This window comes from Cnephaeus nilssonii (assembly GCF_951640355.1).
Source record: "Cnephaeus nilssonii genome assembly, chromosome: 15".
NCBI lineage: Eukaryota > Metazoa > Chordata > Mammalia > Chiroptera > Vespertilionidae > Cnephaeus > Cnephaeus nilssonii.
Genome location: NC_137086.1, coordinates 2591088 through 2617396, shown reverse-complemented (window position 1 = coordinate 2617396; position 26309 = coordinate 2591088). Strand labels below are relative to the sequence as shown.

The 26309-nt window shown below is 49.1% G+C and overlaps 2 protein-coding genes across 3 annotated transcripts in view; one reads left to right on the top strand and one right to left on the bottom strand.

Moving 5' to 3' along the window:
* Window positions 1-12739, top strand: part of ROCK2 (Rho associated coiled-coil containing protein kinase 2) — an 87283-nt gene extending 74544 nt beyond the window's left edge. The window contains exon 33 of one of the 2 annotated variants that reach the window (XM_079792269.1): window positions 9224-12739. In XM_079792269.1, coding sequence (XP_079648395.1) covers window positions 9224-9227 — 4 coding nt within the window. In that variant the 3' untranslated portion in view covers window positions 9228-12739. The other variant, XM_079792270.1, reaches the window with a different exon arrangement.
* A 783-nt stretch (window positions 12740-13522) lies between these two features.
* Window positions 13523-23255, bottom strand: SLC66A3 (solute carrier family 66 member 3). The gene is made up of 7 exons (XM_079792271.1): window positions 22971-23255; window positions 21045-21127; window positions 20854-20923; window positions 18708-18765; window positions 17096-17216; window positions 16643-16684; window positions 13523-14941 (listed from the first exon to the last, which is right to left on the bottom strand). The coding sequence occupies exons 1-7, from the start codon at window positions 23111-23113 to the stop codon at window positions 14850-14852; spliced, it is 609 nt and encodes a 202-aa protein (XP_079648397.1). The 5' UTR covers window positions 23114-23255; the 3' UTR covers window positions 13523-14849.
* Window positions 23256-26309: the final 3054 nt, after the last annotated feature.

Here is a 26309-nt window from a genome sequence, read left to right as displayed (position 1 = left end):
ATATAATAAAAGGCTAATATGCAAATTGTCCCCTCGACCAGGAGTTCCACCAGCAGGCAGACCGGCCAACCACCCATGTCCCCTCCCCCTGGCCAGGCTGGCCAGACTCCACCCATGCATGAATTTATGCACCGGGCCTCTAATATACAAACATTGAGTGGCCAGATTATTATGCGTTCAGAGATCATCATAATCTGGCCACTCAGTGTATAAGCACATTGACCAATTTCATGCTTTAGTAGACAGGATGCACACACAGATCTCCAAGTGTCAGGTACACCCATTGTGTTTAATATTGCGAACTTCTTAAACCTCTCATGTTAGATGACTTGGGAGGTAGGACTGAAATCTTAATTCAAATTTCTAAGTTTAAAACAATAATTTGTCTTTTACTTAAAGGGCAATATAGATCAGCTTTAAAAATGCAGATATTAACATGGGTGAAGTGAACATTCCTTGTAATTGAAGTGAAGTTGGGAATATGGTGTAAGTTCAGAGAGGATCATTAATGCGCAAAAATAATTTTGGGGGAAACATTTTTGTACAGCAACATTATAGTAATGTAGTTCTTTATTCAGAATAAACCATATCCTGTCTTACTAGATACAGCATTTATCAATGTTGCTATTTATTAAAATGAACATGAAGTTTTGGTTAGCTAAAGGGTATACTTAGATCAGGTATCTAATTTCAGGTATCCTTTTTGTTCCCTAACACAGGACCTTCAGTGTATGAATAATGATGTTCATTGGCTGTATTATCAGAAATCTTTTCATTCTAACCACAAACATCTTATATGAGACTTTTCTTGAAATTAATATCACAAGGAAATAATTTAGAATGACAAAGGTAGAATTGGTGTTTCAGCAGTGAAATGTTGAATTTTTATGTGAGGTATGCTAAAAATATTACAAAATTAGTGATTATATGATAGTAATTAAGCTGAAGAAACTTAAAGAATTCAGAGATGCTCAAGGTCATTTCCGTGTGCCATGTACCAAACATCTAAAAATTATTAAATTTCTAGTATTAATATTATAGAACTATTAGTGCATAAATGGCATTTTAATACTTTATATCGTGTTCCACAGTTTTGAGGTGCTTCCATATATAATTTAACTATGTATTCTTTTATTTGATTTTTAAAATACTCTTGTGGGGTAGGTTTGGTATTATCTTTTTCTTTTTTTAATTATTTTATTGATTTCAGAGAGGAAGGGAGAGGGAGAGAGAGAGAGAAACATCAATGATGAGAGAGAATCATTGATCGGCTGCCTCCTGTGCTTCCCACACTGGGATCAAGCCTGCAACTGAGGCATGTGCCCTGATGGGGAATTGAACTGTGACCTCCGGGTTTATAGGTCGGCACTCAACCACTGAGCCATGCCAGGTGGGTGGTATTATCTTTCTTTATGATTTAGACTCTAGAAGGACAAATAATTCGTTTAGTTTCAGGACTGTAGGAGCAGTAGTCTTTTTTTATATTTTTTATTCTTTTGTCCTGTTGGACAAGTTAATGCTGTCACTACATATGATAACACATAGAATTAATTTATATAAAGAAGCAATTTTCAGACAAAATCAGGCATACTTCACTTCCATAACCGTTTCTTGTTCACTGAGTTTCCTTCTCCTCCCCTAATTCAGCATCATGGTCTTTTTAAAAGCACCTTTACTTTTGATTTTTGTTGCTTTTTGTTTTGTTTTAGTTCTGGCCCTGCCCTTCGAATCATTCTTCATTGATTTTTTAATACATTTTGCATAGCCAACAGTAAGTAGTAGGGATTTCTTTCTCTCACAGCTATGCATGTAGATAAAACTAATAGCAAAACTATAATATGCATAGGGTATTTTTGTGAAAAAATTTTAATCTAATATAGTCTGACATTTTAAATGTAAAGATGGGCACATTAAAATATGATTTTGTTTTTTATTATGCCTCTGCAACAATATTTCCATTGCTTTTAACATCTATGCCTCCATTGCTTCATTAACTCATGAAATTGTATATGTTTTGTCTTACGTGAATAACCATACAGTTTGCACTCAGTTTTTGGGTGTCACATTTTAAGAGTAGCACAAATTGGAGGGTGTACAGAAGAGAATAACTGAGGTAGTAGTGGTTCGTTTGTAGCAAGGAAGAAATTAAGGATAGTCTTCTGAAGAAATTATTTGAAAGGATGGGAGATCATAAATAGCAATGAAGATTGATTGATTGATTGATTTATTAAATAACGTATTTTTTAAAATATATTTTACTGATTTTTTTACAGAGAGTAAGGGAGAGGGATTGAGAGCTAGAAACATCAATGAGAGAGAAATATCGATCAGCTGCCTCCTGCACACCTCCTACTGGGGATGTGCCCGCAACCAAGGTACATGCCCTTGACCAGAATCGAACCTGGGACCTTTCAGTCTGCAGGCCGATGCTCTATCCCCTGAGCCAAACCGGTTAGGGCAGCAACGAAGATTTAGAACAAGAACTGATCAGAGAGGCACATTTTTAACTTTGGAAGGGAAAGCTATCAGGCAATCAGAGTTTTAAATTGGGAAGAAGAGGGTTTATAAACTGTTTACCTGATTGAGATGCTGCGTGGCAACACTGTTAGCGTGCCGTGCTCCTCCGTCTGTTGTATGTGCGGCATGGCTCCAGGGGCGAGTCAGGCACTGACTGGATGGCCTTTAATATTCTCCCGACTTATACCATGTTCCTGTAGAAAGGTGGGGGAACGGTTAAAAGATCATCTAAGGAAACTTAGGGACAGAATTTCTGGTGTATATCAGCAATAATTTAATATCTAGCTCTTTATTTGTATTTATTTAATAATAGTCTTAGCACTACTCAGTGTAGCTATACTTTAATTTATATGGTGTCTTTTTTAAAACAAATGTTTGGCTTTGTTAGATATCATCATACACTAAAACAAAATACCCATAAATACATCCAATTTTTTTTTTTAAAGATTTTTTAAATTATTTTTGGAGAGAGAGATGGGAAGGGAGAGAGAGAGAGAGACATGTGAGAGTAAGACATCAATCAGCTGCCTCCTGCATGTGCCCTACCAGGGATCAAGCCCACAACCCTGACTGGTACTAGAAACGGCAACCTTTTGGTGCACCGGGTGACACTCAACCCAACCACACCAGCCAGGGCACAACTAATTTTATTTTTTAACTTTTTTTTCAGTGTTTGTACCATTACATTTTCCCCTTTGGCTTCTGTGGCATTCCTGGTTCTGATCCTCCTCTTTGCAGGACTTCCCTTTTTTCTGTGGTGAATTGTTTTAAAGTAATAATTAAATGGGTGTTAGCTGTTGTTATTAGTAATATTTTTGAGGGCATGTTATATGCCAGGTAATCTTCTTTAACTGTACTAATTATCCTCAAAACCAACCTGTGTGTTAGCCATTAATTTCTCCGCTTAACGATGAGAGACTGACACAGGGAAGCATTGTGTGCCTAAGGTCACACGGCTAAGTGGCAGAGCCAAGAGTTCAGATGTAAGTCGCGTTCCCAGTTCCACATCTCAGCTGGAATGCTCCACTGCTTCAGTCACTTGAGGAGAAATAAATTGACAGCTTATAGACGTATAAAAATGCTATTCCGGAGAAATGTTTCCTTGGTCATTTTGAATTAAAAGTAAAATACTGTGTTGGAAAATTAGGAAATTTGTGAGTAAAGTGATAACTTCTGATGAAGATAGTCTGGGGAGATCCTAATTTGTTTGAGTTCTGACACAAATTACTGGTCTCTGCTGAGGACCATTTCTCTTTAATTAGTTTTCTTTTAAAGATCTTTTTTTCTTAAATTTATTGGGGTAACATTGGTTAATAGGCTCATATAGGTTTCAAGTGTAGATTTATATGATGCAAGGTCTATATATTGCACTGTGTGCCCACCATCCAAAATCAAATCTTCCATCACCATATATTATTAGGTCGTCTTCACGCCACCAAAGATCTTTTGTTAAAAATGCAATATTTAGCCCTAACTGGTTTGGCTCAGTGGATAGAGCGTCGGCCTGCGGACTGAAGGGTCCCGGGTTCGGTTCTGGTCAAGGGGATATACCTTGGTTGCAAGCACATCCCCAGTGGTGGGTGTGCAGGAGACAGCTGATTGATGTTTCTCTCTCATCGATGTTTCTAACTCTCTATCCCTCTCCCTTCCTCTCTGTAAAAAATCAATAAAATATATATTTTTTAAATGCAGTATTTAAGCCTTAAAGAAAAGTATAAAGCAAGAACTCAAAAAATTCTCTTCCAGTTTTATGAAGTAAGGCATTGCAAACACAGTTTAAACTAGGAGTGGAGGGAACTATTGTGTCATTATTACCTTTTTTTTTTTTTTCCATTTCTAAATATCAGAAAATTAAAAGTAATTTTTTGGGGAAAGCGAATAAGGTTATATACAATTTGAAATGTCAAAAAAACACACACCATAAATGAATTAGAAGAAATAATGTATCTAATCTTAGATTGGAGAATTTTCTAAGAATAAAAACAAAGAAAAAAGGAAGTTAAAAATTGACTAACCAAAAATAAAGCCTTGTAAATTTTAAAAACATCTATTTGCATTAATATATATATTAGTGCAAATATATATACATATGGATAATTCTCAAAGAAATCATGAAGAAAAAGGAGGTTGCCTCTTCCCAATATAAAAATTAGTGAGGAATATGCAGGCATTGCCATAAAGATGAAAAAGTGCAACCTGGTTATTAAGCGAAGAAATTTAAATTAAAACTAAAATGTTAAAATCATTTTCACCTGCCAAACTGGTATGGGTTAAGAAACTTAGTATTGGCAGTGTGTGAAGAAATGGGCACTCTCATGTTCTGCTAGCAGAACACAGAATTAACTATACCCTTTCTGAAGCAGTCTTTGGCAGTATGTTTCACAGGCCTGAAGTGATTGATTAATTAAATGAATGAGAGAGACAATTAAACAGATACTTACAGTAAGTTTAAATGTTTATCAGATTCATTAATGTTATGGAGGCCAAAGGAAAGTGTGGAGAATTTTGCCTGAAGGCATCAAGAAAGATGTCCAAAAAATGGAGTATCGGTAATTTTCCGGGAAAAGAAATTCCAGGCACAATGTGATGTGCAGAGGGACTAGATTGTCAGAATTCCTTAGAGTTTGTGGTCTTTTATTGAGGGGTAGGGAATGGTGCTGGAGAGGAAGCGCTGAGCCAGATTGAAAGGAACCATGTACGTTTTGCTGTAGGAGTTTATCTTTTGTTCTTCAGATTGAAGTCTTCCAACAAGAGGTTGGTATGTTTAGACTTGATGAGGTCCTGCCCTGAAGAGCTGACAGTGGGAGAAACCAGGCTAAAGAAAGATTTCTTAAGTTGAAATGACAAGAATTAGATGACTGGGAGGGGATGAGGGAGAGGTTTTAAGAGAAGTGCTTGTCATGCATTGCTCCAAGAACTAGTGATTAGACTTTTAAAATTTGAGAGGTACACACTTCAGATGTTTGGAAGGATTTAAAGTGCAGGTTTCTCATAAAATAGCTAAAATTGGGTGGACACCCAGGAAGGCCCACTGATCTCAATCTCCCGAGCGGGAGAGTGGAAACCATAGCTACAAGTTATTTTCTGCGTAAGCCTAGAAAAGTTAGTATGTGTTAGGTTGTGATACCTGTTAAATGAGTAATTATATCTGAGTTTGTATATTTTTTCAGATATTATTCTGCATTCAGCCCATTTTTTTAATAGAGTAATTTGAGTTGGTTTGTTTACTTTTAAATTAGGGTAATCATCCATCAACCTGCTCTGTCAGTGATTCTCAGAGCCAACCAGCTGCATCAGTATTTACCTCGGGATTTTACTTAAAATGCAAATATTTGCCTTCCTTTTGTTCAGTCCAATTATATCAGAATCTCCTGGGATATATCCTGGGAACATCCTACCTAATAATAGACAAATATGCAAATTGACCGTACCTTCGCTATGCCCACGATTGGCCAGGAGGCGCGGGGGGGTGGGACTCAGGGTAGCCGGGGTGGCTGATTGGGCGGCTCGAGCTCAGCGTCTGCGCCATGGCTGTGCTGCGGCACAGAAGGGGCCTCTGGGGCAGCGAGCTCACGTCCCACCGCGGACCATCAAAAGCGGGGGAGCTGGGTGCCTGTCCGCTCAGGCACCAGGCCTTTCAGAAGCCTTTGCCGCACCAGAGGCTTCTGAAAGGCCTGGTGCACCAGTGATCAAAAGCAAAAGCGTGGGAGCTGGGTGCCTGTCCGCTCAGGCACCAGGCCTTTCAGAAGCCTTCGCCGCACCGGAGGCTTCTGAAAGGCCTGGTGCACCAGTGGACAGATACCCAGCTCCCCTGCGATCGAAAGCAAAAGCATGGGAGCTGGGTGCCTGTCCGCTGGTGCACCAGCGGACAGGCACCCAGCTCCCCCGTGATCGAAAGTGAAAGCGTAAGCATGTAGGGGACCCTACACGTGCATGATTGAATCATGCACTGGGCCTCTAGTACATTATAAATAGCATTGGGGAAATCACATATACTAAAATTTAAGAACCCAGGACAATGATCACAGATGGGACTTCAGGGACCAGATGAGTTCCTTGACGTAAGTTGATGCATGAACAAAAGCTATTCCTATTTTTAAAATAAAGATGATTGCAATATTTTAGATTATTGGATTGGGTTGGAAAGAAGACCACATGTACCTCTGCTGTAAGTCCATTTTCTTTAGCCAAGATGAGTTGCTAATGCTGCTTATATACCTGTGGATTTTCCCTCGTCTGTAGTTTTTCCTGGAGCGCATAACTGTTGGTGACCCATTGAGCAAGTAGGGTCCTGCTGGAATGGAGAAAGCTACATTCTGAATACTACTACTTCCTATCTTTGTCTTCAGTTCTCTGGTATTCTGGAAACATACCTGGCCAACATGATTATATGCATCTATATATATAAAAGCCTAAGCGACTGTTACAGCCGAACAACCGGTCGACCAGTCACTATGATGCACACTGACCACCAAGGGGCAGACACTCAATGCAGGAACTGCCCCCTGGTGGTCAGTGCGCTTCCACAGTCAACCTCCTGTGCTGGCCATCCTCCCGTGGTCCCTCCCCCCCGGCTAAGGCTCCAGGCCCTGGAGAATCTGGGTCCGGGAAGCCTGTAGGAGGAGAGCAACCCTGATGGAGACAGAGTAGCAGCTCGGAGGGTGCAGAAGGGGCAAGGCAGCAGCCTACCTGCAAAGACGTAAAGTAGGCACCACCACCATCTTACCTCCGCCCCCGCACTGCGCGCGCACCGCTTGCCCTTCTGCCCCCATCAGCCACTTCTAGCTCAGCCCCATGCCTTTCCGGGCTCCCAACTGCTGATTGGCTAGTGCTCCTACGGCGTTGTGCCACCATTGGCTGAAGTCAGCTACCTATCATGATTGGGGGCAGAGCCCTGAAAAAACGTGTGGCTGAGGTAGGAGAGACAACCTGTCTGTCTGTCAGCAACTCCGCCCCGGGGAGAGTGAGGCGGCCCGCGTGTGGGCAGCGAAGTAGAGCTGTATTTCCTCCTCAGAGCATAGCTGGTGTTCAGGCCATTTTGGGGCGCTCTGTCTGTGGTCTTTGCGTGCCGCTACCTCAGCACATCTACACAGCTAGATCAGGGCCTGCTGGCCAACCTCCTGCGGTCCTTCCCCCGGCCAGCAGGTCCTGATCGACTCCCTCCCCTGGACAAATTCGTGCACCGGGCCTCTTGTTTATATATAAGAGAAAGAAGATTTCTTGGCTGTTTCCATCTTAATCATGTTATTGATGGAGGGAAAGTAAACATGCTCATGCACATTCAAAGTGTGATTTCTAGATCATAGTTTATGAAACTGTTGTTCCTAAAGAGTATTCTTAGAGTATAAATTTGCAAACCTCCCATTACAGATTGCTTGATTTGGCATTTAAAGACTGGGATTGGTCATTTGATGATGTTGATGGTGGTGATGATGATGACGATGTTTTTGATTTCTGAAGAAATAAATGGGGTAAATCAAAAAGTGAAAAATGAGTTATTTTAGTACTTTCAAGTAGTGCATGCTGTTTGCACTGGGTTTTCATTATTTTTTTGCTACTTTTGAAATTTTATTAATTCTTTAATAGTATATATTTGAAAAGTAGTTTTCAAGAAAGTTCCTAACTAAAATTTTTATGTTAAGTAGAAAAGTGAAATGCTATGTTCAGATTCTTTTCTGGCTATATACTTTTCAATACAATTGGAATTAAAATTTTTATCTTAGGAACAAAACATGTAGCAATAACAAAAGGAACTAAATATGGTACTTTCTGTTTATTCCAAAGAAGCCATATTCAGAGAAGTACAATTTACAGTGTTTGCAAGTTCCTACAAATGTTTTAGTTTGTGAACATAGCATGAGGTTCTTTTCTCCCTCCATCCTCTCTTCTTACCTCCCTGCCTTCCTCCTCTTTCCTTTCTAACTGCAAGAATTGAAACCGTTAAAACTTTCTAAGTCTAATAAGTGCTGTGAAATAGTTGTTTCTGATCTGGGCTGCTTTGTGATGCTGTGAAATGTTTGCTTTTTGGAAATGTAATGTTTCTCTTGCTGAAGGATGCCAATGATATGGTGTGAGAGTTCTTATGCTTTTAGAAAATGTAAAAAAATTTGGTTAATAGTGGCTGGAGTAGATTCGAGTGAAAATATAACCTCCTGAGTTAAATGTTTTGCATGGGATGGATTTTAAAAAAGGTCTATCTTAATCTAAGTAAGCACATTGCAAAACATACTTAAATCATGTAATACTGGGGATCTGTTTATAACCAGGATATACAGAGCATTTTATTTACTACAGTGTGTATGTTTCCATTTCATAGATTTTAAGGGTCAAATAGTCAAGTAAAGGCTGGTCCATAAGTTCACTGTTCTTTCAGCTACTGAGGCAGCTAGCAGTTACACTCCAGTCACACTTACGTTCACATGAGTTATTCAGTGTCATATTGTCTGAACCTGCCAGTCAGTTAACCGTATTAAAACTGTGTGTCATGTTTGTAGCCAATATAGGAAAATATGAAAAAGACTATAATTGCATGTACCCAAAAATAAAAATGTAGCACGGTAAATATGTTTTATGCATGATTTAGGTGTTAAAAGTATTGTAGTTGGAAGACTATCTAGTTTAATGGTGTACATGGAATGCCTTTTCAAAGAATTTGACAATCTCTTATTATTTCACTGTCTCAACTTTATTTTTCTTTTCTTTGCAGCTAACTGCCTTCTATGAATGCAGTCATTATTCAAGGTGATCCTATTCTTCCAGTTAAAACAAGACTGAAATATGATGGCCCAAAATTTATTGAAAAGCTGTATTTTCCTGAGAGACTGATACACACACATACATATTCCCTTTATTCCCGCAATATAAATTATAAATCTTGGAGAGATTTTTCTAGGCTCCTTTGGAACAATAGGTTGAACCAGCGGAGATTGGTTAACTCTTCCAAAAGCTCCATAAAGCCGTCTTGGCATCACTCACACTCACAGCACGTGGCACAGAGGGTTGAGAAGAGGCAAAGGAGTCATCTGCTCAGCTTCAGCAGAGGTTTCACCAGCACGTTCGCCGCAAGAATCTGGGAACGGGTTTCACTACGTGATACAGACTGCGTCTTGGAGAAGTGACCATTATACTGTGTGTGTGCGCGTGTGTGTGTGCGTGTGTGTGTACATGTACACACACACATGTAGTACTGTAATACTGCAAGAGGGTTTTTTAACTTCCCACTTTATTTTTTATACTCATTAATCAGATACCATTACTACAGTTGCAACTATGCACTTGTATAAAGCCATAACATTGGGGTTATAGCACTCATTTGTGTGTACCTGATGGAGCTGCATGTTCATGTTGCTGTAACAGAAACTTTGAACTTAATTATATCGGTTTCCTATTGCTTCATGATAGGCAACTTTATCCATTTTGAATGCCTTAATTTAATTTTTTCCAAGTCTCATCCCTTTTCTGTATTAAAAAGTGTTTACCAACTCTTAGGATGCAAATTTGCTTTGCAGAAGAAGATAGTGCACTATTTTTACATATAATAGTTATCAATGTCAGCCTATTTTGATTGTATAACAATTTTTTAAAGTATGGTGATAGAAACAATAATGGATAGTATTAGAACTAATATATCTTTTACGTATATCTATTATTCATCCAAGCCTTTTTACAGACCTCAGTATTAGTGTGTGACTGAAATGTTTTCTTTGCTTGGAATTTGCTGACTACCCTAGATATGTTTTTATTTCTGGTAAGGACATTTGTGACTATTTTTACATTTCACACTCAACATTCAAAAATTATCTCAAATATAAAGAAAACTAAAATATACTCTAGATATATTTTAAGTATTGAAATGTGACCCCTTAACCACACAATTGTGTATGGCAATGTTTCAGTATTGGGTTGTGAAAACCGGTGCTGGGAAGAAGTGGCCTCAGAGGCACTTAGCTTTGTATTTAAATGCTGTTAAAGTGACAGCACAGGCAGGACATCCCTGCTGGATTTCTCACCCACAGAAGTCTGTTTTACTGTGACTGTGCATCAGCGAGAAGCATCAGGCAGAAAACTGTGTGGTCTTTTACCAGTCCCTATACACATAAACACACAGTTTGGTGTGGTACTGAAGTACGTCATCCGATATTTCAATGAAGGAACTAAGACATTTTTCATTGTTCCCTGGGGGGTCAGTGTGGAGGTGTTTAAAGGTGGGTCCCCAGTTACAGACACTGTTGTGGAAACTGAAGAGTGGCCTGTGGCTGCCGCTGTCCTGAAAGGGAATCCCGTTACTCTTCCGGTGTCCGGCCTGCCCCCCCTCCTGCCGTCTGTGCTGAAACTGGGCGGCGTGCTGGAGGCGGTCCCTCGCAGGTGTGTTCTGCGGTTCTGGTTTGGGGGCACAGATTTTTTTTTAAAGTAAGATTTTAAAATGAAAAATATATAAAATTTATATAGAATAAATATTTCCACTCATTAGACTTGTTAAAAGGAGACTGAATTAATATTTTATATAAAGATTTTGTTACACTATGGGAGGCTCTATCATATTCTGAATTGGAGAGTATATATATATATTTTTAATAAACTTTATTAAGGTGAAATAATTTGAAGTTTACACATGAGTAATTGAAATATTTGAGTAAAAATGGCAAAAGTTTAAATTTTGAATGCTGTATATATTAGAGAATATGGAGAATCATGGTGTGATGCAACTATACGAGGAAGATCAATGTGACTTTTGGGGGTTGGGGGAAGATATTCTAAGGGGTGAAACAAATCTCTCCCATGGAGATTATTCACATTATGTGGTTTGACATAAGATTTCTAAAGTTGTCCAGCTAACAGAAATGTGCTTAATAAAAGATTCGGACCTTGGGTAAGAATTTGCTTTTTACCCTGTTGCTGGTTTCATGTACGAACATGAATGATGCATGCACCTACCCAAATGTTCTCTTCCCAGCACTCCCTCCGTGTGATACTGACTTGGTGTAACAGCCAGATGGTGTGCCAGCTTCTCTTTCTCTGGAGGCTCCAAAGCCTCCAGGATAAATAAGAGACCAAAAGTTGCTTCTTTCCTCACACCTGGTTTCTCCTAGAGCCATAAATACCTCCTATTGAGAACTAAGAAGTAGTGAATGCTGGGGTTTTCTTAGTTAGATTTTTGTACTTTCGTGGGGATAAGCGAGACAAGTAGAAGTAAAACTGGTGTTACTGTTGAAAATTGGTGTATAGTGGATTTTTGAAAAGTATTAAAAAATTGTTATCTAGAAGCAAGAATTTTTTTTAAAAAATCTGAACATTTAAAATGCTATAGCCAAAGGATAATGTACCAGAAAATCTAAGATGTAGGTGAGTGTTTCTAAAGCCAGCCTACGCTGGTCACAGGAATCTGGCCCGGCAGGCGCCTTCCCATCGGCCTAGGTCCTGGAGGAGGAGCGCCCGCGGCCAGACCCCGCTGCAGAAGTGCTGCTGCTGCTGCTAACCCGGCCCGGGCCCTGGTGCCCACAGGCCTGACCCCGGGCCCTGCTGGAGCATGCTCTGAGAAGCATGTTTGTAAATTCCGACGGGAGGAGGTCACACCTGAGTTTCTCCGCCTGTGTTGACACTGCTACTGACTCGCGTCCTCCGGATAGGTGGGAAGACGCCACGGCTGTTCTGTTCTGTTCTGATCGGGAAGCACTTTGAGGATGGCGCTGTGTGACAGTGCTGGGTGTTAAGCTGGGGGGACGGCGCTCCTGGTTCCCTTCCCCGTAATGAGATTTGTTTGAAGTTGTACTAAGTTGAACTGCATGATTTAGATAATCACAAATATTTGATCAGCTGTCCCCTTTGAACAAAAATCATATCCCCCTGATTTTTCTTTCTTTTAAATTTGTTGCATCTTTGTAGTAATGTAATTGTATTTTATGCCTGCTTTTTATATTAAAAAATAAATAATTAAGACATAAGCATTTTTATACTTTTCCTGTGAAATACTCCTGGCATGCTGCAACCTAAAATTTACTCCCCAAATTTGCCTTCCCTAAAACGGATATAAAAGATGGGTATAGCTAATAAGTCATAACTAAACCCCTTGTCCACCATAAGCGTCTGTAGACACAAGCGGCCGGCCTTCCCCACACCATGCGCGTCTATAGAAAAAAAAAGTTTTCCCTAAGTGGCAGCCCTGACCAACTTTAAACCCATTGTTCGTGAGAATTTGCAGCTGAAAAATATTCAAGAACACCCGAATTGTGAGTAATATATTTATTTTTATAATATTCATTGTTTTTTTTTTAATTAAATTCAAAATATCGTGGCATGTGGGGCTGGTTCCCGTTCTGGACGCGTGGTAGTTCCCTGGTCAGACGTGCCAATCTCGGGCCCTGTCGTTGAGCGCACGGAGAAACAAAAGGTGGAGTTTCGGGAGTCCGGCTGTCATTTGATCTTGGTGTTTGAGGACAAAGGAGAGCCGGGCGCCGGGGCTGTCAGGAATAGTGAGCTGCCGGGAGGGGGGTCCGGAAGCATTGCTCTGGTGACCACGTTCTTCCTAGGACGCGGCTGGGCCCTCACCTGGGCCAGGCCACTCCCTGCACTGCAAAGGGGAGTGGTTCGCTGCCAGGGCCCTTGGGGATCGGAGAGGGGACTCCTGTGGAGTCTGCAATGGCTGAGTCACTCCCTTCCTCCCCAAGGGAAAAGATGGAGGCGGTCACCCCGGGGGCACGTTCTTAAAGGAGTGACTTCAAACAATGATAAAGAACTAATAACGAACAATGAGGGCCTAAAGTCACAATGTGTATGTATACCCATCATCAGATTGTAACTGCACACGAGAAGGGGTTTACTTGGATTTTTAAAAAGTGACAACTATGATTTAGGAACTACAGAACGAATGGTTTTATTTTTAGATGCCATGTTTCTGTTCCTGCTGTTCCCAAGCAGTCTTTCTAAAAGGGCTAACCACAATCTATGTTTTCAAATGGCACTTTACAGCATTGAAAACGAATCACATTGAAACAGTTTTAAGACTCAGCAGAGTTCAAAATTTGAAAGTTTATTTTACACAGGAAACCAAAACATCTAATAAGTATCATTTACTTACTACATATATGTATATACACACCAAAATAATGCCATTCAGTTATAAGGGGAAAAGAGTTTTTTAAGTGTTAAGCTTTATAAACTTTTATAGAAAAATACCATGTACAATAATAATCTTGTCATGTTTAGAATATGATACTGTAATGAGAATAAAATCCATAAGAATTGCCAGAACTCAGCAATACTCTTTACTGCATATATTTTCAATACACAAAACCTGGTCGAGATAAGCTATGTTTTGTACCAAATTCTAAGAATGGTTAATTGCATGGCTGTGGCCCTTATGAAAACATTGCCTGGCCAGTGTGACTCAGTGCTTGAGCGTTGTTCTATGAACCAGGAGGTCACTGTTCGACTTCTGGTCAGGGCACATGCCTGGCTTACAGGCTTGATCCCCAGAGGGAGGTATGCAGGAGGCAGCCAATCAATGAAATGATTCTTTCTCATTGATGTTTCTATAGCTCCCTCTCCGGAATCAATAATATATGTATGTATGTATATATGTGTGTGTATATAAGTACTAGTATATATATATATATATTTCAAAAGCAGTTGTTAAAAAAGGCAGCATTGTGCTTAAATCAGAACATGAATGGCTTCATCACAGAGATTGCATCCAATAGCACATTTTGTTGGGAATTACTTAAAGGCACAGTATGAAGTTAAAGGACTGCGTTGGCATATGAATTCAAGCCAGTTACATTTCTGCTTGCCCTGATAGACCTGTGATGCCTAAGCGGGTATTATACTGTATTATGATACAACAAAGCCATCCTGTCATATCTGCTGCAATGGGACACTAGTCCCAGAAAGGGAACCCCTAGTAATTGATTACAAGTCTTCTTCTGACCGAGCAAAACCCCACTGGACGCTCATTTGTGCTGTGGGGAGGACTTATTTCTTAAAAGATTCTGAAAGCTGAAAACAGATGTAGTCAGCTCTTTGGAGAGAACTTAATCATGACTTTGAAGAGGCAAAGCAATCTCAAAGTGGTTCTTGGATGGTTTCCATTAACCACCAACCTCAACACTGCAGATGTCTGAGTCCCAACTTGACCTAATAAAGTGGGGGGGGGGGGGCAGGCGGGAGGGGATCATTTTTAAACACGTGTTTGAATGGCTCAAGTCTAAAATACCTTTGGCTCCAGAGTTTCAGAAACGATTGACTAGTTTATAAAAGACCTCAATTTAGCAATGAGCTCTTCTTTCCTTTGGTTCGGTTACTCAAAATCCACTCTGTGTGTCAGAATTACGCATCCATCATTCAGCCTTTACACCCGTCTTCCGGTAGCGGAGTACTGTCGCCGTCACCCACAGGTTTAAAGCCAGCATGATCACAAAACGTATAAGGACTGAGGTCAGGCGAGAAGAGAAAAAGTGTATGTTAAACACTGTTTTCCCGTCAGAGAACAAAACCATTCTGCTCTAGAAGCCTAAAGAAAGCTTCACACACACACCCCTCCCCCTCAAAGAAATGAGACTTGGAACTACAGGTCATGAGAACTTTTGAACAACGTTGGTCCCCAATGTGGTTCCAAATATTTCTGGGAAAACGATCTTCCCATCATGACTACCATCGGCCACTTGGCCTGACTTCATGAATAATAATGTGTCATCTTCAATGTATAACTGGGAGGAATCTGGCTCAGGCTGATAAGAAATATTACAACTGTTCACACACACACACACACACACACACACACACACTTTAGTCATTTTTAAGTCTTGAGGGCAGGGAGGGGAGTCTCAGCACCGCGTGGGAAGGAAAGGCGGGGTGCCCTCTGCTAAGGTAATCCTGAAAAGATGCACAGACGTCAAAGCCCCGTCTGTAGTGAGGTAACCATGGAAACGTGGCTCTTTCCCAAAAAGTGCTGGGGGGGGGGGGGGGGGAGCACGCCTGGGGAGGAAGATGATGAGCGGTGTCTGGTGGTGAGCCCTGGTGCGGTATTCATGAGCCTAACGGGCTTTCGAAGGGTGTCCCCACAGAGACAGGGATACTTCCGGGGACAGGTGTCCCTGAGGCGGCCTCCGGTGCCACAAAACAATTCTCAATCTTTAAACTTAATTTTCAACGGCAGATGGCTTTGTTGGGTTATGGGTCGGCCCTTCTCTCCGCGCGGGGACGGCGGTCCGTGAGGAAGGCCGCCTCCCCGTCCTCTCGGCCCAAGTTTGTCCAAGTTTGTGCTGCGACCACAGCTCGCTTTCCCCCTCTCGGAGCGACCAAGTGTCCAAAGCTGCCCCGGGAAGGGACCGCGCACGCCCCGCTCTCTGCAGCAATGCTTCTCACTGAGGACGAGCCGCTGCAAGCAGGCTCTGCGGGGGGCAGGTTCAGGACCAGGTGACCCCCTCTGCTGTAAACATTTCCCAAAAGGTTTTTACGTGCACAGTGTGGGAGGTAAAAACTCCTAGGGTTGACCCAAGCCTTCTCTCCGTCACAGGACCCCTTTAAGGAGAGCAAGGACATGGAGTCAAAAGGTTCTGTCCCTCCCCTGCTGTAAAGGGCCCTCCGCTGCTTGTGGGCTGTTTGAGGGGCTGGACCATCCTGACACCTCGTCCCTCCCCTCCTCAGGCGCCCCGCCCCCCCCCCCCCCCCCCCCCCCCCCCCCCCCCGGCGCAGTCCGCCCTTCTGACCCTCCCAGACCAGGCCTTGCATCCTCTGGGGTCCCGTGTGACCTCCACACGCTGCTGCTTGTGACAGTCTCTTCCCACCTTCTCCGGGCCGCCCATCTTCCCGTGGACCCTCCCAGCTCCCTCCAGCCCGCAGGCTCCCTGCAGGTGCCCATCCGGCCTCTTTCAAACGCGGCTCACAACATTCCTCACTAGCTACGGGTGTGGCTGCTTTCCTGTCCATGGCCACTGGCCGCGGACGCTCCACAAAGGTAGGCATTGACTGCCGGGTACCACAAAAGGGGACCAGGAGCATATGTCTGGCATGGCCTCTACACGTATCACACGGGGGAGCCAGGGGACCTGCTGACCCCTGCGACATTGACAGACGAAGGCGGCAAAAGGCATCTTTAACAAGGAAGAGGGCAGAAAAACATTTTGCTTACTTGTAAGGTCATTGGTGGTCATTAAGGTGGTTATTATTCTTGCTGCAACAGAAAGTTTTCAGCAATAAGTACCAACTCGCTTCTCAGACAGCGGGGTGTTTAGCTAATGTCGTTCCATTTTAAAGACAGGACTGGATGCTCACTGATCCTGAAAGACTTTGCCGGCACCGAACACTCGCGCGTGCTGTGTTTCATAAAGCAGCAAAGCCAGCCATGCCCGCCCGCTCCCCTTCCGCCCTGTGGCAGCTCACACTCCCCCCCACCCCCACCCCCCACCCAACTTTCTGAAAATCTCATTTACATAGGAAGCCCCTGAAAGGGTTCATTGAGGGAAAGGCTCCCACGCAGTACAATCCATGTTAAGTCACTGCAGTCTGCCCCCTGGTTTTATAAATAAAGGAAACGGGGCCCGGTGGATGGGTGGATGCGGGCGGGAAGGACTCCCGTTCTTACTGGCGCTGGTGTAGGCGGCCAGGCCCCAGGTGAGCGCGCTCACGGCCCCCGCGTCCCGGGCCGCCCACAGGCACTGCAGCTGCGCGACCTTGCTGGCGGCGCTGAGGAGGGTGCACAGGTTCTGTGGCAGATGAACGGGAGCGTTAGGGGCGCCCTCGGGAGAAAAGGCCCCGCAGACGGAACGTGCCCTGGGAGCCACCGTTTCAGGTGACCGGGGAGCCCGTCGGTGCCAGGGCGAGGCCCCGGCTGGTGAAAAGGGCCACGCAATGGGGTCACCTAGTCCTGGGTGAGCACCTGCTGCCTGGAGCTGGTGAGAAGAGAGAGTAAGGAAGGTCACGGCTGGGCCACGAGGCTCAGCAGCTCCACCCGCAACTAAAAGAGAGGCCCGGCCCGGCTGGCTGAGCTCAGTGGTTGAGTCTCAAACCTAGGAACCAGGAGGTCACGGTTCAATTCCCAGTCACACGCCTGGGTGCGGGCTCGATCCCCAGTGGGGGGGCGTGCAGGAGGCAGCCAATCCATGGTTCTCTCATCATTGATGTTTCTCTCTCCCTCTCCCTTCCTCTCTGACATCAATAAAAAAGAGAGAGAGAGACTGTGTTTCAGAGCCCAGGGGGGCCATGCCGCGTTGACCTACAGGCTCACAGAGTCCCAGCAGCGGCTGGGGCGCCACCTCCGGCTTCTGGCTCCTGTAAGGGGCCCACGTGGTGACGCATCAGGCCCTGCACCCGCCGGGCGACTGAGCGGCGAGCGCTGCCTGGCTGCGCCCACCGGGGCCTCTACAAACGCACTGCGGCTGCGGGTGGAGCCGAGCGTCTCCTTCGGGGACACAGCCAAGGCCTGGACCGTCTCACGATACAGATTCAGCTGCCGGTGAGCCGGCTTTCCTGGCACAGGGTCCAACCCAGAGCGGGACGGGAAGGAAGAAGGGTGCTTAGATGTTGGGGGAGAGGGCGAAGCGCAGGAGCTGGGTGTGGCAGGCGGTGCCTTGTGCCCTCTCTCGCCCTGGGTGGAGCCCTCCACTCTGTCGCCTGGAGACATCTGTGGTCCGATGCTCCTGACCCCCGCCAGCACCCTGTTCTCAGCATGCGCATTTGGGCCCTTAACCAGGAAGGAAAAAAATGCCAGGACAAGGCGTATGACCCCCTTCCAGGAGGACAAAAAGAATGCGCAAGTCGCCGAAACCGGTTTGGCTCAGTGGATAGAGCGTCGGCCTGCGGACTCAAGGGTCCCAGGTTCGATTCCGGTCATAGGGAGTGTGCTGGAGGCAGCTGAGCGATGTTTCTCTCTCATCGATTTCTAACTCTCTATCCCTCTCTCTTCCTCTCTGTAAAAAGTCAATAAAATATATTAAAAAAAAAAAAAAAGAATGCGCAAGTGGCCACTGTGTCATGGCTAACCGGCCCGGAAGCTCTTTAACTTCTGCTCAGGCCCCCGGTCTGGTTCTCCCCATTGTTGCCGTGAGAATCCGGCTCCCTGTGGGGGGAGCTGCACTTGTTTCCCTCCCGCTTCGGTGCCGGTGGAACGAGCAGGTGGAACCTTTGGTCTATCAGGTGCTCGCGGGGCCGGGGACAGAGAGAGGGGGGTGAGGGCTGCTGTCTCGGGGCGCACTCACCATGGCCAGGTCCATGATCCACTTCCGCAGGGAGAGGAGGAACCAGGACGCCACAAACCTTGCCGCGTTAAGGAAGTGGCCGGTGCCGTGGAAACTAACCCCGACCCCAGGGGGAACTGGCAGACTTGGCAAAGACAAGGCCGGCCTCCCGCCGGGAGCCAGGAGCCCCGAGCACGGAAGCAGCTGATGGGACAAGGCACAGCGCCCCGTGCGCCCCCATGGCCTGCCGCAGGGCTGGGAATTCCCAGGGGATTGATTTTAGCTTCCGGCTTCGTTCCCGACCTGTGTGATGGCCCGAGCTCAGCTCTTACAAGGGGCCAACATTCTGAAGCGGGCACGTCCTGCAAAACCCGTGCCACGTGAAACCCTCTCCGCTTTCCCCTCTTCACGAACCCCTGGGTGAAAATGGGTGACGGCAGCGGGCAGCAGAGCTGGCCGACAGGAGGAGCGACGTCTGACTTCCGAGGATGCCGAGGGACAGAGCTCAGCCTGGGAAGCTGGAGCAGGTGGCCAGCCACTGAGGACCGCCGGCCCTCTGCTGCGACCACGGGCAAGTTCAGGGCCGTCTCCACCTGGGTTTGCTCATCTGCAAAACGGACTTAGCATTCTCTGCCCCCTCTCCCTGCTCCGTGCTTTGTGGCTCATTGGAGGGACCCCAAAGTGTAGGTCGCTGTGAGTTTAGTGAAGAACATTAGTTAAATGAGGGGCTGAAACAGACAATGTTCTGTGCTAGAAGTCAGTCGACGAGCTACTAGCAACCCAGGCGACACCAGAAAGGCCGCCTGAATCTGGATGAAAGCTGGCTCCGTTTTCAGAAAGAACATCTGCAGTAACCTTTGCCCAATATTCTACTGCTACACCTCATCCCATTCAGCCCTGATGGACATTTTATAAACCGTGACCTACACTAGCCGCTACCGAGATCCTAGAGGTGACTTTTCTGGAGGGTGGCCAGATTTAGCAAGTGAAATGACAGGGCACCCAGCTAACTGTGAATTTCAGGTCCGAAACAATGGATTCTCGGAAGCACGTCCCCCGCAGTATTTGGGGCCCGTTGATGACGAACATCCCGCTGAGGCTCCCGAGGCGCCGAGGGCACCCGTGCTTTCGAATCTGCAGCCTCCCCACGGGCACCAGGTGAGTTGTCGCATTTTATTTAAATAGTAGGTCACGCCGCGCTTCTCATCGTCAGAGGACTCCGTGCTCAAAACCTGTGAGCAGCTGGGGCTAACCTTGGAGCGCCCAAGGGCGGGAGGACTGCGACCCCTGGGTGTGCAGAGGGAAACTGAGTCAGGGGGGAACGCGACCGAAGAGCAGAGGGCCGGGACGGTGCACACCCAGCTCCACTCTGCAGAGGGGCTTCTGGGAAAACAGCCAGGACGCCTGTCCAGGCCTCCGCCGTCCTGTGCTCCCGGGACTTGCTAGTTCCCTCTAAACCCTGAAGAGGCATCGCCAGCCCACCTCACCGGCGGGCAGCGGCAGCTCAGAGCGGGCACGGGCCCTGCCGGGGCCGCCCGGGCGGAGGGGGCAGACAGGCCGGCAGCACGTCCCTCTTTCCTCTCTGGGGAACACCAGGCCCCAAGTCCCAGGTGTGGCAGGTTTAACGACTGCCCGTCAAAGGCTTGCCTGGCCCTTTAAGGGGTGGAAGTCAACAGGAGAGTGAGTTTCCACAAAGAGTTGAAAGCCAGGACCCGGCTCAAGGCAGATGGGACGTGTCTGTGTGAGGACCGCACCCCCACAGAGACACCCCTGAAGTCTGCACGAGGGGCCTGACCGTGGCCTGGAACAAGCTGCCAGGAGCCGCACCAGCCGCCAACAGGTGACCAGGTGTGTCAGCGCGCTGGGTTCATGTCCTCGTCCCCCTGACTTAGATTCTGGGGGGATGTTTGCGGGAAGAAAGACAGCGCCCCCTAAAGGAAAGGTAGGCCTCGGAGCAGGAGTGCTTCTGCTCAGCAGCCCCGCGGTGAGCCCCCATCCAGCGCCCTGGCCGGGGCGGGGCGGGCACCCCTGGCTGGGGAGACCCTGGCTCGCATGGAGTCTGCACTGGGGATTCTCTTTGGTGCGACCAAAAAGGCATGAGGGGGTGACAGCCGCTGAATAAGACCCATCTCCTCCCGTCCCCCCCGCCCCCCATGCAGAAGGATACAGGGCGATGTAGGGCGCCGCCCGGTACACGTTCCCGTTGAAACGGAACACGCAGAGCAGCAGGATGAAATCTGGGGGGAAAGGCTCTGCGTGAGGGAGGCGGGGCCCAGGGCGGTGACGGGCGGGCGGGTGCAGAGTGGGGGGGGAGGAGAGGGGGAGGGGAGGAAAGGGAGGGAGGAGGGGGCTCGTTACCTTGTGCGATGAGAATGGGGTACTCCAGGTAGGTCAGCAGCGGGTACTCGTAGTAAACCTGGTACCGGAGGAACACCAGGAACCTGTGGAGAGGAGGGCACCCCTGACCTCCTGCCCGGACAGGGAGCCAGCCGCACCGAGCACAGGCTGGGGAGGCCTGAGACCTGCGGCTGCGGCCGGAGGCGTGGAGGAGGCGGGCGGAGAGCACGGGTGGGATGTTCACTTCAGGATCTGAGATGGCTGGACATCCCTGCTGCGGGGTTCTGGGTGTACCCGCACGGGCGTCAGGATGGCCACCGACACCAACTTTCACGGAGGGCAGCGGGCGGGCCAGGGTTAGCGACAGACAGTCTGCCTGTCCCCAAAGCTGGAATCTGTCTGGACAGCTGTCCCAGGAACAGCGAAAGTGACAGCAGAGGTCTGTCCGGCCCCCCCCATCCCCAACACCCCCCCCCCCCAGCTCCGGGTCCTCTCAGTGCCCAGTCCTCTCACTGGCATCACCGAGCCCAGCCACCTCCCGCTCCACGCCCCACCGCAGGCTCCCGGGGCCAGAGGAGCCGCACCGGCCCGAGGGCTGGTTTTGGCTCCGGTAACTGGTAGATGGAGTGACAGGGCAGGGGCTGGGTGAAGGTCACGCCCTGACCTCCTTTATCTCAGAAGGCGGCAGGGAGGGGGCAGGCTCCAGGCCCCACGGCACCTGCCCGTCTTCCTCCAGGTGCAGGGCCCAGGGGGTGGGTCACTCCCCTCCCCTCGGCCAGGCCTTTCGGGACAGAGCCTCTCATTGGCTGGGCCTCCTCTGCCTGCCTCCTTCCCAGACTGTCATCCCCATCCGGCCCCAGGGGGGACCCGGGCTGCCCCTCCTGGGGTGCTGGTGCCAGGACAGGCCCTCAGAACCTCCCGGGAGATGGGAGGGGGGGTCAGGCTGGCAGGAGAGAAGCGGGGCGGGAGGGCCCAGCCGAGGGGAGGGGCCAGACCCCCAGGTTTGCTGGGTCAGGTGGTCCCCCTCACTCGAATCTCCCCACCCAGTCTCCCTAGTCTGCGACCTCCTTTAGGCCTTACCCCCGGAGTCAGGGCACCCACTCCCACCCTGATGGGGAGCCCCCCTCTCCAGGAGCGGCCTCTGCTGGGCTCCGCCCGCCCTTCAACCCCGGGCCCCCTCCGCGGCTCCAAAGAGCCCTCCATTCTCCCCATCCGGGCCCCCCCCCCAAAAAAAAACACGTGGGGTTTAAAGTCACAGCGACCTTGGAAAAGCCCATCCCCTCGTCTGACAGGTGAGGAAACCGAGGTCTGAGCCGGGGTGGGGGGGTGAGGAGGGGCGTGGTTAGGCGTGATGTCAGGCCCTTTAGGGGGGTGCTGGGAGATGCACCCCGAGGCAGGTGCGCCCCGGGACCGCACAGGGGCGCCGGGATGCCCGTCCCGCAGACAAAGCCGGGGCGTGGCCGCGCCGGGGCGGGGGGCGGGGTGCGGGGTGCGGTCCTCCCCGGCGGCGCGGGAGCGGTGCTCGCACCAGCATCGCCACAGCCCGGGGGATGCGGCGTCCTGGGCCAGGTCCCCGGCGAAGGGCCCACCCGCTGGGCGATGGAGCTATTTCGGCTCCATGTTAACCCGAACCGCCGCGGCGGCGCGGTGCCCGGCGGACCTAGACGCCGCCGTGACCGGGACGGCATCCGAGCGCCTCCGGGCGCAGACGGCCTGGCTCACAGCCCGGCCGCTGTCACTAACGGGAGCGAGTGATGGGGACCGGGTGTCGGCTTCCTCGTCTGCGAAGTGGGTGTGCCACGCAGGTGGTGGGCACGAATGACGGGGGCAGTGCTGGCCCCGGGGGGTGCCCCTCCCCGGCTCCGCCCCCCGCCCCGGCTCCATCGCGCCCGCGGCTCTCGGCCCCGCCGGCAGAGGCGAGGGGAAGGCCGGCCGCCGGGCACCTACCCCGCCAGCTCCAGCAGCAGGCTCGGGAGGCTGAGGCCCCGCGCGCTGCGCGCCGCCAGCAGGGCGGAGATCTGCGGCAGCTTGAGCGCCGCGCACACGCCCAGGGTGCTCCAGTTGCAGAACCCCAGCAGCGCCGAGCCCATGGCGCCGGCGGCTCGGGTCGGGGGCGCGGGCTCCGCGGGTCCGGCCGCAGCGCGAGGGGAAGCCGCTCAGCACTCGGATGCGGGGCTGGCCCAGTCCTTCCGCCTTCCCTGGCCTCGGGCCTCCGCCGGTGCCCCGGCCCCGCCCGAGCCCGCCCAGTCGGGGTCCGCCCAGCCCGATCCCGCCCAGTCGGGGTCCGTCCAGTCCGATCCCGCCCAGTCGGGGTCCGCCCAGCCCGATCCCGCCCAGTCGGGGTCCGTCCAGTCCGGGTCCGCCCAGTTGGGTCCGCCCAGTCGGCCCGGGTCTGCGCTCCCGCCGGGATCACCCCGCCCAGCTAGTGTCCACTCCTCCCACCGACCCCGCCCCTCCCTGACTGACCACGCCCACTGAGACCCAATTGGTCTGGGACGCCCCGCCCACGTCCGAATGGTCCAATCCAATTCCACCCCGCTCCCGTGTCGCCCCGCCCAGGCCCAGGCCCCGCCCAGGCCCGCAATGAGTCAGCCCGCTGCTGATTCACTTTTCCGCGGGAAGTCCGCCCGCGCACTCTGAGCCCCGGGAGCCCGCCTCCCCCCAGCCCCGCCTCCTCACGGGTTGGGTGGGCAGACCCCGGAAGGGCAGACGGGCACCCCGCGCAGGGGGATGTATTGTAGGCGGCTGAACCGGCACCAGGTGTCTGACCGGTGGGGTCAGGCCAAACCTGGGTTTAGCAACCTCCCTACTTGGGGTTCAGGTCAGGAAGGAATTCAGAGCCAAGACCCAAACTACAAGAGAACAGTTAGTCGGTGAATCTCAGAGGCAGAAGTGAAGCGGAGCGGTCCCTCCTTTGGAAAAACTGCTGTTTGAAACTGCTGTGTGAACTACTCTGTTATTCTTAGTCTCTTATTCCGTGGGGAGCGGGGAGGGAGGGAAGGAAAGGTAGGCCTCGGATAATAATCACGCTGTTATTTTTAGACTGTAAAATAACTGTGTTTTTTTTTTAATAGAAAAATAAACTTAACTTGCAAGCTAGCCATCTAAAGGGGTTGATACACTCTATTAATTCACATATTCTGCCAAGGGTTTGTTCATCCACGGTTACAGGTGTTTGATTAGATATGTACTCAAAAGTTACAAGTTGTCTGGGTAGATATGACAGGTGTTTGGTTAGGTATAATATGTATTCAAGGTTACAAGCTGTCTTACACAAAGAACTAGAAGGGTATAAAAAGAAAATACTCCCTCCTGTGTCTGTTCAGAATTTGACAGAGGTAATCTGCTCTGACCTGCACGCAATAAAGATGACTCCTAACGAATGGGCTCATTCGGCGTCTTGTCCAGCTCCCTGGTTTGTGATCCAGCAGAAGCAGTAATTCCCAGAAGAAATGGGCTCAGGGAACGAGTTACGGAGGTAAAGGAAGAGCCCTTGGAACTTGGGAGTGAGGAGGCTAGTGGTAAGGGGCCCGGGAGGTGGGGGTTGGGGGGGGCGGTATCCCCGAAGGGAAGGGAGAGGAAAGCTGTGGGCCCGCTCCCAGGAGGGAGAGCACGCTGGGTCCTCCCTCCTACTGGTGTTAAGGGCGGAGATTGCAGGGCAGCCCCAGGGAAGACCTCAGTAGAATGTTCTGCAGTTTTCTAGGTGCGTCCTTGTCGGTGGTGGTCTCCATTGATGGCTTGGCAGGCACGGGGGCGGGGGGGGGGGGGGGCGGTCACCATTCCAGGCAGCGGGGCCTGAGGTCAGCCGTGGCTGGTTTGGCTGCTTATCTGGGCCCAGAGCTGCCGTACAACTGAGGCCTGGATATTATCTCCAGGGAGCAATTGGGTCAGGGGGTCTAAACCAGGTGACCAGCGATAGCGAGGGAGGGAAAGGTCACCCTGGGGGCGAGGCCCCGCCCTACAATTGATTGTTCCTTGCCAGGACCTGGGGGCTTCCGTCCTGGCGACCTTCCCTGCCAGGCCCCTGTCCTTGCTCGGCTTCCATCGGTCTAACTGCCGACAGCAGACGGACCATGTTGTTGGGGTTTTTCACTCCTAAAAGGGTTTTTCTTTGGTTTTCTGACTGCACATTGCAGAGATTAACGCGTGTAACCACCTTTACTACCCACCTTTGTGGATGCGCATCCTCCTCCCTTTAGAGACGGGAAACAGGCCCGGGGAAGCTGGAGGACTGGCCACAGTTCTGGGGGGACAGAGACTCCCCCGGCTGAGAATGGGAGCGCCCTGGCCCCTGAAACCTCCTCCCCGGGGGCTAGGGCCTTCGCCGGGAACCCGCCCCACCCACGCCTCACACGGCGGCACTCCACAGGGGACATTTCCTTAAGGAGGTAAAGGGGACTTCTGTTGATAAAAGAAGGCAGCTTAGATGACACAAAAGGAGGGATGGGGTGCATTTTTCAAACTCTCAAAATTGCGTGGGTATGGAATCCAGGTTATGGAGCAGGAAAAACACCATGCAGTGCCAGCATCCAGGATGGCTGGCTTTGGCTCTGAACCTCAGCCCCTCTGTGCCCCATCCTCCCTCCTCCCTCCTCCCTCCTCCCTCCTCCCTCCTCCACCTGGCCTCACCTGGCCTCACCTGGCCTCACCTGGCTTCACCTGGCCATTGTCCCCTCCCTCTGGAAAAAAACCCACTGGTTTCGAGTCCTCCCTCCACAGCTGAAGGAGAACAGGATGTGTAGAAGGAAACTTTTAAGAGGAAAACAAAGCTTATGCCTGTGTGTATGTGTTTAGTCCTTATCTTTTAGACATCCATCCTGAAATGTTTACAGGCTAAATACGACGTCTGGAATTTCCCTTAAAATGCTGACGGTTTGGGTGAGAGGGTGGATTGGAGATGTAGATGAAATAAGATTAGTGTGAGGTGAACATTTTTGAAGACAACTATGGCAATAATATGGGACATAATTCAGCCATATATATACATTTTCTGTATATATTCACATACCTCATGTATATAATGTATAACACACACACACACACACACACACACACACACACACACACACACTGACCCAGAACCTTCCTTTTAACAAAACTCCCAAGTGCATTGCATGCGCACCAATTAGGGACATGACTGCGCCCCCTGCTGGTTCCTCTCATCAAGACTGGTTCTCTCGGCGAGGCTTTTGCCAAGGATGGCAGTGAGGTTGAAATGCCATCCCTGACACGGGTTTAAAATGCACCTAATTGCCCTCGCTGGTTTGGCTCCGTGGGTAGAGTGTC